Below are 13,860 nucleotides of genomic sequence, written 5' to 3' on the forward strand. Positions count from 1 at the left end.
TAAAACCTACATACAGCAACAGTGTTTTGTGTTGTGTAGGCTCCTATGATGTAAGTAATGGGCCCCCGCCTGCTAGCCTGCTCCCTAGAATATCACTGGTTTGCTCCTTTCTAAATATAGGGTGCTTACATTCTGCATGGACTGGCTGCATGACAACATGTGCAAATGGCTTTAGATACCTATTAGGTCCATAAATTACCATATAGCATATATTCAACACAAAAAACAGCGACAAAGGACAGCTTTCCGAGGGCCTTTTCGGTAGTGGCACCCGCCCTGTGGAATGCCCTCCCACCAGATATCAAAGCGAAAAATAACTACCAAACTTTTAGAAGACATCTGAAGGCAGCCCTGTTTAGGGAAGCTTTTAATGTTTAATAGGTTACTGTATTTTACTGTTTTGTTGGAAGCCGCCCAGAGTGGCTGTGGAAACCCAGCCAGATGGGTGGGGTATAAATAATAAATTATTATTATTATTATTATTATTATTATTATTATTATTATTAGCCCCATTACCTTCAGTAGCTTAGGGCCTCATCAAACCTAAATCTGGCCCTGCTCAGCACCCTTAACAAACTAGAGTTAACAGGGTTCTTGCAGTGGGGAATGTGCTTTACGTGTATCGTGTGTACACAGCCTAAGCAAGCACCGTGTGTGAGAGAGAAAAACTGAGATTGACTACAGTTGGAGTATGATACTCTGGCCAAGGATTTATCCTTTCTAGTGACACCAACATAACAATTGCCATGTTTCTCCAAAAATTCGCCACAACAGACATTGTTTGTGGATTTAAAAATAGTTGCACAGGTATTTAGTATTAGAACCATAGAATTGTAGAGTTGGGAGGGAACACAAGGATGATCTAGTCCAAGCCCCTGCAATGCAAGGATATTTTCCCCAAAATAAATTGTAAAAGAAAATCATTTTTTTAAAAAATCCATCGCTATTTTAAATGTTGTTCTTAGTTTCTGACAGGGAAATGAGGCAAATCTAGACCGCAAGAAACAAGCTCCTAAATCTTGGTACTATTTAAATCAAAGTAATTTTAGTATCTGTTAGGTTTCCAAGGGGTTGCTTGTGCACAAGCAGGCAAATCTCTCCCTGGCTGGCTGCTAATGTAGACTTTATCTGTCCGGAGAGCCACTCACCCGTGGCTGACTCAATCGCTGGCAGAATCCGTGAGTGGGCGTTTCTTAAACTTCTTCCAGCAAAGAAGCTCTTTGACGCCCAGTCTCCGCCTTCCCTCTCTGCACGAAAGCCTTCTCCGCAAGGAGGGCGTGAGCAGCGGAGGACCCCTACTCTCCCCGTTGGTCCCAGGCAAGGAGTCATGGGACCGCCTCGCCACTTCCGACTCCTGCACCCCCTCTCCACTGGAGCTGCGTTTATTCTCTTCCCCAGAAGTGGAGCTGCTTCTCCCGATCCTTGGAGGCTCTCTATAACCCCTCTGGCTTTTGCTCTCTCCCTCCAGCACTGATGGCAGTTCCCTGACAGTATCACTTCCAAAACGAAATAAAAAGAACAACAGATGTTTCCCTAACAAGCTTGCCCAAACATATACATGGCCCAAAAGAGAAGTGATTTAGTTATAGTCATCGTAGGGAATATTCAATCCCAGATTATAAACAAAGATATAAGCAAAAATGTACATTAGCAAGTGGAAGCTGAGGTTTCTTTGCTAGAAAGACAATACAATTAAATTTAACTATAACAGAAAATAGTAGCTGTTTGACTGTAATAAATTGAGTCAAGCATCAAGATCCAAACCACAGAGTAATGCATAAAATGAAGACAAAACAAGTCAGTGTTATGAATACCACATCTGCGATTATTTCCATTTAGTGACCGACTGCTTCCTAGTCCTTTTCCTGCTTGGCTAAAAATATAGCAGCTCATAAAATATGGTTCTGTGTCCATAGATCTGAGAGAGAACCCAAGCTGTTTTTGGAGTTTTGGCAGAGATATGGTGCAATATGAGATAGCCACCCCCTCTTTCAAATCTAAAACAGATGCAAAGGATAACAGGAGGGAGATAAAAACAAAAATGAGCTTGGAAAAATATTGCTATAATCAGCTTTGAATCACCTTCCCCTAATATGAACAGATCAGAAATAAAGGCAAGAGGTCAATGGCTGAAAAATTCAGACAAAATCACAAAGGTGGCAGAATGTCTCAGAACACGAACTGCTATAGCAGGCTGCCAAACTAATTTGAGGATACACATTAGTACATACAGCAGTTTATAAGGTATTCATTACCTTATAATGTTAAAATGTGACCTAAGTTGCTAAGTTGTTAAAATGTGACCTAAGTTGCTAAACACAACCACACTTGTGTCTGACCCATCAGAATCTGAGGAAATGCTTTATTTACCAAATAGGAAAGAGAAGAAGCTCAAGAACTGTATACTTAAATCTCTTATTTTGTGTGAAGAAACACTTGAGGTTAATTTGCTTCCCTATCAGCAGTTTTATTTAGAACGCCAGCTAAAAATAAAGAGTGGAGAAAGCAGCCAGAGAAATAAATACGCATTTAATTGCGCTAATAGCACAATTATATGACGTGTACAATTATGCCATGACTACTCTTCCTACTCTGTAGGGGAAGTTTAATTGCACAGCATGGTTGGTACTTTTACATAACTATTCTCACAGCATCAGGCCCAGCTGGATTGGAGCTGCTGCCATCATTCCGACATGGAGGATTGAGAGTCCCTAGACTGCAGTCTCTTGAAACTAGCATGGAAAGTGTTTTAGGATGGGGCCAAATCAGAGGTCACACAGGAAACATGAAAAGTCTGATTATTTTAAAATAAACGAAACCGGGTGCCAGTTTGCAGGAAAGAATAGTGGGGAAGTACTCCTTAACCACCTCACCATCAGCCACTTTTTCTGCCCTCAAAACAGCCCCCCTGCTTTTTCACCCATTGGGGGGGTGGGTGGAATTGTGTTAAGAGTGTGGTAAAGTAATTCAAAAAGAGATGCTCGAACCTATACATGTTCACTCAGCAGTCAATTCCACTCCTATAATTGATAAGCTGCTCAGAAAAATTGCTTTTCTTTGTGGATTCAGTACAGATGTCGTTACTTCATACTGGTTCTTTCTCAGCCGGCTTTCTCTACTCATCCTGCCCCTGTCTCTCTCCACACTGTTTACCTGTGGGCAACACTCCAAGGAGGGTTCCCTTATCTCTATAAAATGGAACAGTCAAGCCCAAGGTCCCTGCCAGGGGATGGCCTGACCCTCCTGGTCCTAGTTTTCTCAGCTGACCATGCCCTGGGCCTGGCTTTTACACTGGGACAGCTTCTGTTCCTAGTCAGTGTTGTGGTCCTGGCAGTGTCTCCAGATGCAACTGTCCATTATCCACGGATAATTTCAAATGCAGGCAGAGCCATTTGCCAGACGCACGCAAGACTTGATGATTTTATATATGATGGGGTGGAAGGAGCTCCAGGTGTTTGGAAAAATATTTATTTCAGGGCTGAATCGTCCTTTGGGGTCACATTTTGTTTAGAATTTTCCATCAAGTGTTCCACAAAAATAACTTTCTCCAGGCACTTAGAAGTCTGTCCCCCACCAAACCTCCCACCAAGTTTATGGCCATTTTTCAACTTTAATTCACATAAGAGCTCTTAAATGCCGAAACGTATGAAACAGAACTTCTGTATCACATCAAAACACAGTGCTTTTCAACAGAAGCATTTCACACATTCAGTTAGGAGCCATCACGTGTTCTTTCTGCTGAGACTTTGGAACATCCTCTCAAAGGAGGTCCACCTGGCTCTGTCTCTCCCCCCCCCCCCAATTATTTTTTATTGATTTTCCAAATCACCTGGCTCCATCTTTATTTGTCTTTGGTCATATAAGACTGTTCTATTTCAGCAGGTCTTTGACTCCTTTTCTTGAAGTATTTTAATGGCTTTCTGCAGTGGCTAGCTTTAGCAACATTTGCAATTTTTACTGTAAGATAGCACAGTTTATTGCTGCTGCTGCTGCTGCTGCTGTTTTAAAAAAACACTAAACATTTATTTTTAGATAGAAAAGTGAAGTAAAGCAGCTCAGTTCTGTAATCAACTAACACATCTGCATGTATGAAATAGCAACAATACTGAATTTTCAGCATTGGAAAAGCAACTGATAAAACGGATAACTTACAAGAAAAGAGCAACAAACAGTAAACAGTAGGACTGATGTGTTCTCATTAATTGATTTTTCAAAATTAACAGTGAAACATGTATGGATATTTTAAATGATATCTTGCTTCAAAAAATTGGAGACCACCTTTCATCACTTCAAGTGATCACAGAGCAGGTTCCAAAAGTATGTAAAATACAATAAATCCATCCAACATATACCAGTGATCAATACCAGCAAGAGAATACTGAAATCAATGGGTCGGCAGTCGAAAAGGACTCTTCACACTGCTCAATAAAGTAGGAAGCTCCACCAGATGACCATGTCCTTCCATAAAAAACCTGTCTAATATGATAGCTCATCCTCAGATACCTTCCCTATGAAGAGTGGTGTAAAATAGGGTTGTATTCTCAACCCAACTTTTTGTGCATATTCTTCGCCTTGTTGCTTTCATATACTTCAATGAGACTGAAGACAGTGCGTAAATCCATTCGAGGAGCAACAGGGATCTGTTCAACCTGGCATGTCTCCATGCTAAGACAAAAGTGCAGAAGGTCCTTATCTGAGAGATGTTTGCAGCCTTGACAGCACACTCTGAGGAAGATCTCATCAACTGTTTTGCCCAAACCTGCAGGGAGTTCAGCCTTACCATCAACCTCACAAAGACCAACATCCTGGGTCAGAACATCGCCAGCACTCCAAGCATCAGCATTGGTGACCACACACTTGAAGTGCTAGACAATTTTGTCTACATGGGCTCCACCATAACCAAAACTTCTCCATCAATGCTGAGCATTTTGGCAAAGGAGCTGTAGCAACGGCTCACCTCTCCAAAAGGGTATGGGAGAATGTGAGGCCAATGATCAATACCAAGATGAAGGTCTACCAGGCTTGCGTGCTGAGCACACCATTTTATGGTAGTGAGACATGGGCAACTTACACCTGCCAGGAATGATGCCTCCCACATGCGCTGCATCAGGAAGATTTGGGGCATCACATGCCAGGATTAACCCCACCATGTGGGAATCTCTTGCAGACAACTGCAGTGTCTGGAGACAATCAGGTTGTGTATCCATAGCAACCAAAGAAGGAATGACTGCTGAGTGAAGCACAGAAAGAAGAAACGCCATGCTACACATGCATCAGCTGCAACAAAACATGTCTCTCTCATATCGGTCTCTACAGCCACAGCTGGTGCTGTAACTCTCCCATGGTTTGTCTTCACCCCAGAAAACATTATCTTCCATTGTCTCCTGAGACAGATGGATGCCAAGCAACTCTTAGTAGTGTATTCCAAACAGAAGTCCGCATGGCAACAATAGCATTCATACATGCATGCACAGGCTACCTTGATCCTGTTATGGATAAAAGATGCAAGGATTTATAAATCAGTATTGCTGATTTATATTGTTACTAAATTGCCAAAATTCCTTCTTTCTTATTTAAACACAACACAAAAATTTGCAACACGAAAATAAAGAAACGTTTCATGGACGCTCTAGGAAACTTTTAATCATAGAATCAGTTTGCCAAGGCTCAGTATAAACAAGAGGGAGAAAATGTGTGCCTTTGTCCTTCCAAGATGGAAACTTGAGAATGGTGCATCTGGATCCAGTCTCTCCAAAAGCCAATCAGTGCTATAAAAGTCATCGTAGTCCAGCTCAGTATAAAGGAAGAATGGGAGGCACCTTGCCCCTACAATACGAACCACTAAATAACTTAGTGGTGATGAGAGATGCACTCCTGGAATAAGGCCTCAGCACAATTTATCTCGCTTTCGCTCCCTTGGGAAGCCTTCTTTGGAAAGCCTTGATAGAAAGCTTATTTCCCATTACCTATAGTATCATTACCATGTTTTATCTCAGATCCTGTGCATTCATAGGGAGACTGTATTTATTTGAATAGTATATGCTGGAGAACAAAATGGCAGGAATTCAGTCTAAACTCTGAAAATCAGACAGCTACTCACATAACCTTTTTCAGTAAAATTTTAGGCCTAATTTTTTGGACTAGAACAAGCTACCTTGCTATCTGCAAGGCAGGGGAAACAGATTTAGATGGCATGCAAGAGGGTGAGAGCAGGGTGGGGAGAATGTTCCACCACGAAGGATAAATTATTGTGCTGATGGAATGTTCACCTTAGCGCTATATTGAATACACCCTGTTGTCTTGCTTATTCTGTGTATGAGTGATTGTACATTATCATTAGAACCTATATAACAGGAACAAATAGTAGCATGAACCAAAAATATATAGAATTGAATAGAGAGACACTAATACACCATTATGTACAGACACACTTTCAGTTTATGTAAGCCTAAATGCTAGATGCATTCATATTCAGTTCCCCCTCCCCCTGCTGTGACCGGCTCTATCAGCAGAAAATAATGATGCAAGACTTAAGGCAGTAGGAAATTCAGACAAAACCACGCAGTATGCACTGATAAAAAAGGGCAATTAGATCTTTTTGTTTATAGATTCAGGGCTATTATTTCCTAGCGGGAAAATATTCATATATGCAATCATCAGTAATTAATTTTTATCACTTGTTTCCTCCTTTGGCAACCTGATCTGAGATGCATCTAATTTTAATGAAGAGCTTGTTGCTGATTTTTGGGTTTATTCAGGTTCAACCAGACAAAGGAAATGGAGCAATTTCCCCAGAGAATTACAATAAGAAAATTATCTTATGATCGAACATAAGCTGATAAGAGAATGCATAAAAAAGCCAGTTCTTAGGATTCTTAGTTAATTGTTTGACTGCTTATAAGTGAATCTTGGCTAATGATAACTCTTCAAAGCTGAGCATAATTATCTTACATTTCTAGTATCTTCATCTTTAATTCAGACACATGACAGAGAGAAACAAACTGACCACACATGCAGTGGTGCATTCTGGTGTTTGTCAGTGTACCTACATAAAGACGCTAAAATCTCTGTAAATATCTCTTCCTCTTCAATACCAGGCCTACTGAATGATGCACTAAAAATCCTGAGTTCCAAATATGAGTTGGGTGCTTTTTGCTGCTAAAGCGTTCTGAAAGTTTGCTTCAAATGTTTGATATGACAATCACACTAAGTTGGTGCTGACATTTAATTTTCCAAGACAAAATAAAAAATAAGACATGTTCCATAATATATCATTTCTTCTGTCACTTCAAATGGTAGAGTTCTAGTCACAGAACCTCAAAAATATGGCTTTAAGTTGGAGAAACTGGAAGTCTTTTCACTATTTCAGCAGCAATCTTCAGATAGGCTTGGGCCTGTAAAGATATTTAAAAGTGGCAATGTGTTTATCTCCTAGGTCAGAGTAAAACAGCATAAAATATTATATAAAACAGGCAACAAACTGGCTGTCTTCTGTCAACAGCAAACCAGCTCCCACCACTTGGCTGAGCTGTTATGGAATGAAACGTTTAGACACTTTCTAATTGTAAGAGAAGAAATGCGTCACCAACAGAATGTTGACAAATAATGCAGCTTCTGTGCCATGAAATTTCGGTTCGCCGGATGGGATGGGGAGACCTTGCACTGGCAAGTACCCACTGAAACTCCTATATAGGATCATTAGCTATTGGGGGGGTAATAATTTGTGAGTTTTTCATAAGGTATTTCCCTTCTTGTTGCATCCTTCATCAGCAGGCAAAAATCAATCAGAACCGCAACAAACCTGGATTCCACTTTTCATAAACTTAACATGTACACATGCTGAACTTTTTCTCCTACTCATATTCTTCCTAATGGGCTATTTATCTGATTATAAAGCTGGACTGAACTGTTTGTGCCATCATTTCTAAGCAACACAAGACGGATTGAAGTGAAACAAGAGAATTTTAATGGAGGGAAATGGAAAGGAGAAATTTACAGTTCTCATTTATCATTCTGAACTGTCTTCATATTAATAAACTATGTTCTCAGTTTAGAGATTTTTCTGTTCTTTTTGGTTTGAGGTTTCTAAATGGGATTTTCTATAGCTCATCTTTCTGCAAAGAAAGGTGTGCGTTTTCCTTAGCAAAGGAAAAAGTTGACAGCTTAACATTAACAATTTGCTGACCCATCAATTGGAGGCCAAAGGCCTGCTCTGTAGTGCAAAGAGAAATAAAACAGCCAAGAAATGGCAGAAATGCTCTCAAGGTGTAACTACAGATGAACAGAGGACTGCAAAAGACCTTGAGGCCTCAACTTCAGAAATAAGGCATGAACTTTATCTTGCTTTAAAGCTTTACAGATTTATAAAGAGAGGTTCCTCTTCCTGGCCACCTCCTAAACTATGATTTCTGAAGACACTCCTGTACAAAAAGCACAAGGGACATATTCCAAAGGGACCATTCTGTGTGTGGGTAAGTAAAACCACATGCAGAGTCAAGACATACATTGTAGTTTTCACCAATGCAGTTCCATGACCAATCATGCAAAGTATTTTAAAACTGAAACGAAGCCAGCTATGCCAGTTGCAACAGTGAAACTATAAGGCATGGCAAGTTGCATGCCTGGGTCCCTTATGAGGATTGCACATGTATCCATATCACCTAACACAGGAGGCAAACAGGTATCTCAGAGTTCCTAAGCACAGACAATATGACACAATAAATATCTTAATTTTCTATTTTAAAAGAATGCACAGGTAATATTATTTCCTTTATCATAAACTTGTGAAAAGTAACAACATTTTAAATTTTTTTGCATCTTGTTGGCTTTCTTATTAGACATTAGGATAGGAAGGTAGTGAGCAAATCCTTTTCACCCCACTTTGGAACATTTTGGGGGCATAAAATGGTATCTGGATTGCACAGGGTGCGTATCATGTTATAAATATCTTCATTTTCTAATGGATATGTGCAGGTTTAATATTCCATTCATCATCAGATAGAACTGGGCCTTCGGCTATTCTATGAATAATTCTAATAATGTGAAAAGTGTTCTTCAAGGTCTATTTGTTAAATCTTCTGAAATTTCCTTCTATTTCTTAGCATGGAAGGATCTTTCTGAGCACAATTCAAAGTGTTGGTGCTGACCTTTGAAGCCCTAAACGGCCTTGGCCCTGTATACCTGAAGGAGTGTCTTCACCCCAATCATTCAGCCTGGACACTGAGATCCAGTGCCAAGGGCCTTCTGGTGGTTCCTTCACTGCAAGGTTACAGGGAACCAGGGAGAGAACCTTCTCGGTAGTGGTGCCAGCCCAGCGGAACGCCCTCCCATCAGATGTCAAGGAAATAAGCAACTAGCTGACTTTTAGAATACATCTGAAGGTAGCCCTATTTAGGGAAGTTTTTAATGTTTTATGTTTTATTGTGTTTTTAATATTCTGCTGGGAGCTGTGGCACATGCACTGTAATAAACAAAGCAAAAATGAACAAGACGAGATTTGTACACAAACTACATTAAAGCTCACCACGTCACTCTGGGGCTGTGAGACCACAATGGGCTTGCCAGCATCAGATGTTTCTCTTATGTGGACATGTAGAGGAATGTCACCTGTATGAAGACCATAAATTGATGTTTAAGCTCAATATTTTATACATGGCCTAAATTCAACTAGCACTGGTGTTACTCATATTTCAGCGCAGTAAGTAGCAACACTTGAATGAAAATCAGCTGAAATACACGCACTGCCAAAGTCATTCAAACTATCTGTTAAAGAAACATTATTCATATTTTTTTATTTTATTGCTAGATAGAACCCTGCCTTACAGTCATCTACGGAAATGGAGTCTTTTCCCTTTTTGTCTGCTGCAATTACCCAATGGGAACAAAAATTCATAGACGATGACCTATTTAGGGTGACAAAAGAAAGCATGTCGGACTTCCATGCACCACTGGGCATTCTGTTTTCTTTCCAGTCTCCACTCTGGTCTGGAACCAAAAATTGGCTTTGAATTCATTTGTGCTGCAGTGCAGAATTCCGTGGCCCTGCTATACCAAAACTCAAGCTAAAAGGCCAGCCGAATGCATGCAGTGCCTAGCGCTCACAGAACAGGTCCGCAGTAAAGTTTCCCAGCTTCCAGCTAGTACACGCCCCATGTTATTTCTTCGGTACTGCAGTTCATTCCCTGCTGATTTCCACAACTGTAACATCCTAATCAATATTCAAATACAGGCTTAAATATTTAATTGCCAAAATGAAAGGAAGTGTTATTGTTATTAGGGAACCACTGATTTAATTAAGTGCTTGTTACATATTCAATTAATTTCCCTTCCAACAGTTAACAACTGTGTATTGTGCTTTTCTAATCAGCAGGGGACCGCCACGGAAATAAAGAAAAATGGCACAATAACACACAGGATGGTCCCATCCTTTAAAAACAAAAATCTCTTGGGGAAAATTAAACTTTTTCAGATTCCAACCATGACAATTATTACGCAACGGCTGAATATAAATCAAATCTATATATAAAATTGTAAGAATAGCTGTACAGAAAGCAATTTTAAGGGAGAAATCTGATGCTCCCTGCAAGGGTGAATGAGGAGCTATACGATGCTGTGGACTGCCCTCTCCACGGGTGCAGAGGCCCACGGGTAAAGAGACTTCCTTGGTGCTGGGGCAGAAAGCTACACTGCCATTATTCTATAGCCGATGGTGCATTTGCCACAGCTAATGCAGCGTCCCAGGCCGGAGCCACAACTCTGCCATCCATGAGACAAAAGCCCCCATTTATCCCCTTGCTGTGATGAAAGGTTGGGCGTGGGGATCCAGCAGCTCAGTCCAAGTTCTCAACAGTCAGTCACCCACGATTCTGCAGTGATTCCATCCTCTTCTCAAAAGTATTGGGTAGCCTGTTTGTTACATAAAGTTTGTCACAAATATTGGGCTTGGGCCTTAAATGAAAACAAGTTAAGGTAACTTGTGAAGGACGACCAATATTGATACCTGATGTTTAAAATTTAGAAAACACACACTGCAGAAGCTGGATAAAATATTGTTTATGTTGAAAGTTCATTCCTACATGTCTATAAATTGTTGTGTGTTGTTTTACACTTTTTCCAGGGGTTACTAACCATTATTTGGCCCAAGGACCGCATTCATCCTTGGCTATGCCACTGAGGTGGGGGGGCTTATCAGTCATCTCACATGCCCACTTGCACAGTCCTCTCCTCAGCTTATATGTGCATATCGACTGAGGAGAAAGGGTTATTATCCTTTGCTTGCTTGTAAAAATATCAATCTGATGACTGAGAAGATGCGATTTAGATCCTTATCAAGGTGCTGGGCTGGTGGAGAAATTTAAACCTCTCTGTCCCAATGCCATTCTTGCTTTATTTCTTTTTACCTTTTGCTACTGATGTCAAAATCAGTGGTCTTGGGGAGCCAGAAACATTAGATTGGGGACCCCCCATACACAAATCTCCTCTAGGGGATTGGGGGAACCCTAGAAGGTATTTACAGAGGGGAATCCTGTTGTGCAAGCAGAAACCAAGCCTTATGTGGAATGGTTGAGGGAGCTGGGTATGTTTAGCCTGAAAAAAGAGGAGACTGAGAGGAGATATGATAGTCACCTTCAAATATCTGAAGGGCTGTCACATTGAAGATGGAGCAAGCTTGTCTTCTCCTGCTCTAGAGGGTGTGACTTGAACCAATGGATTCAAGTTACAAGAAAGGATATTCTGACTAAACATCAGGAAGAACTTTCTGACGGTAAGAGCTCTTCGACAGTGGAACGGTCTCTCTTGGGAGGTTGGATGGCCATCTCTCATGGATGCTTTAGTTGTGATTCCTGCATTGCAGGGGGTTGGACTAGATGACCCTTGGGGTCCATTCCAACTCTATAATTCAATGATTCAAAACTCTCGCACTGATGGAACATGCTGCTCAGTGTTACTTTGGATGCAATCGTGTTTCATGACTCTCTGGCGTATCCGATGCAGATAACTCTACACTAATTATGTGCTCCAATATAAAGGTGCACGTCAGAAGGACCATGAATCAACTCTAATTGCAGGAAGTTTTGCCATGGGAGGCTTCTTAGCAGTGGTCAGTACCAGTGACAGCTGAAACAAGATCCCAGGCTCCAATCCTCATTACGCTTCCAGCAGACAGCCAAGCTAACCCAACTGTGTACTTTTAATTATGGATTTCCTTGCTCTGCTAGGTCTCTGTCAGCCCCTAATGCTTCTATGACAATTTTTTTTTTTTATGAAGTTCACTTCCTGGTTCTAAATGGATAATCTGTATGAACTGATATAATTATAGCACGGTGTGAAAATATAAATCATTAGCAGGCACAATTATCTCATTTACCAGCTTAATTGAGGTATGCCACATTTTACATTTCATTACCAGCTTATACCTGAAACATTGCAGGCTTCAACGCAGAAGAATGATTTTCATCGGGGACTGTTAATTATTTTCAGTGTGGAGGGCCAGATTCTCCTGGTCAAATTGCCCTCGTGGCTGCTCCGCTCAGCCATAACTGCGTTGCTATCCTATGAGCTGAGAGAGCTACTGTCTGAAGGGGCTCCAGAGCAGAGCAAGGTGTCGAAAGAAAGCACAAGGGGCCATGGCAGGCAGAGCTACAGACCAGGGTTAAAGACAGAGAGGGAGCTGTGAGGTGAGAGGAGTCAGTGGACAGAGCATATATGGTAAAATGGGTGGTGGTAGTGGTGGTGGTAGGGGTTTTTGAGAAAGAAGCCAAGCTGTGGGAAGAAAAATGTGTAGCGCCTCTTGCTAATGACACACCTGAGTTTGAAATATGAAGGCTGCAGCCAGAGGTTAAGGCAACAGAAACTGTTGCATTTGCATCCTAACCAGGTAAGCCATCAGAAACCACAAGATGGGCAGCAACAGGTAACGGCCTCAAATGGCAAAGTTCATCTAGGGAAGGTGCAACTTAGAGCCTTGATCAGACAGTAGGGTAGAAAAAGGGCAGGTGGGGTTAAACCAACCCACTCTTACCTAATGTTTGCCTGTAAATCTGTTGGTCTGACTAAATCTCTTCGTTGTGGACCCCGCCCCTTAGTCCTATCTTCCTGCATCTATCACTCATCCTCAATTAGGGTGAGGGATATGGAGCCATACGAACTGTTCCTACAAATTCAACCATGGGGAGCCACCCTCACAAGAAACCTGGCTGGGGAAGGTCTGTTCCACCCCAGCTGAAGAATTTCGGAGACCTGCTTCTCGTCTAGCCGATAAGCCATCTTCTTTCAGGAAACAGAAGATCACTACAACAACCTTCTTTCTCTCCCTTGCTCCCTCTTTTAAAGAGTCAGATGCTTTCTGAACACAATTTCATCAGAAAAAAGGTTCCTATGATGTGATACATGCAAGTCCAATCATATTAACGCTGTACGTGGAAACATGTATGATGTAAAACAGTGGATGTGGAGAATCAAGGCCAAATAAATCATATTCTGCATTTCCTTCTATATAACACAGTAGTCCTGAACACACTGCCAGAAGCTGAGTGCCTGAAGTCTATTTATTTCAAGAGGATTAAATAATTCTGGATTTAATTCTACTTCTTTCTTATTTAATACTTTCAATCACCACATTCTTACCTAAAACATCCAGACCAAGATCACAGGCTAGATTCCTCACACCATCAGTTCCAAAAATGTGGGTTTCGTGTTTGCATTTTGGGCACTGGAAAAGGCTCATGTTTTGAACAAGCCCCAAGACCTGGCAAATAGAAAAAACTCAGAAAGGTTAGAAAGAGGCTAAATAAAAAACAGAAAAGGTTAGTTTCTTCCAACTAGCCAACCTTACAGAAATAAATCCAAACACTTACCAAT

General features: G+C 41.1%; 1 protein-coding gene across 5 annotated transcripts in view; it reads right to left on the minus strand.

The window, feature by feature from the left end:
• Positions 1-7,259: 7,259 nt before the first annotated feature.
• NUBPL (NUBP iron-sulfur cluster assembly factor, mitochondrial) overlaps positions 7,260-13,860 on the minus strand; it is a 58,308-nt gene continuing 51,707 nt past the window's right edge. For all 5 annotated transcript variants that reach the window (XM_082213790.1, XM_082213788.1, XM_082213789.1 and 2 more), the window contains 3 exons: positions 13,627-13,747; positions 9,524-9,606; positions 7,260-7,394 (listed from right to left, as the gene is read on the minus strand). In XM_082213790.1, coding sequence (XP_082069916.1) covers positions 7,332-7,394; positions 9,524-9,606; positions 13,627-13,747 — 267 coding nt within the window. In that variant the 3' untranslated portion in view covers positions 7,260-7,331. The remainder of the gene's footprint in view (positions 7,395-9,523; positions 9,607-13,626; positions 13,748-13,860) is intronic.

Source organism: Podarcis vaucheri (genome assembly GCF_965113315.1).
Source record: "Podarcis vaucheri genome assembly, chromosome: 1".
NCBI classification, from domain to species: Eukaryota; Metazoa; Chordata; class Lepidosauria; order Squamata; family Lacertidae; genus Podarcis; species Podarcis vaucheri.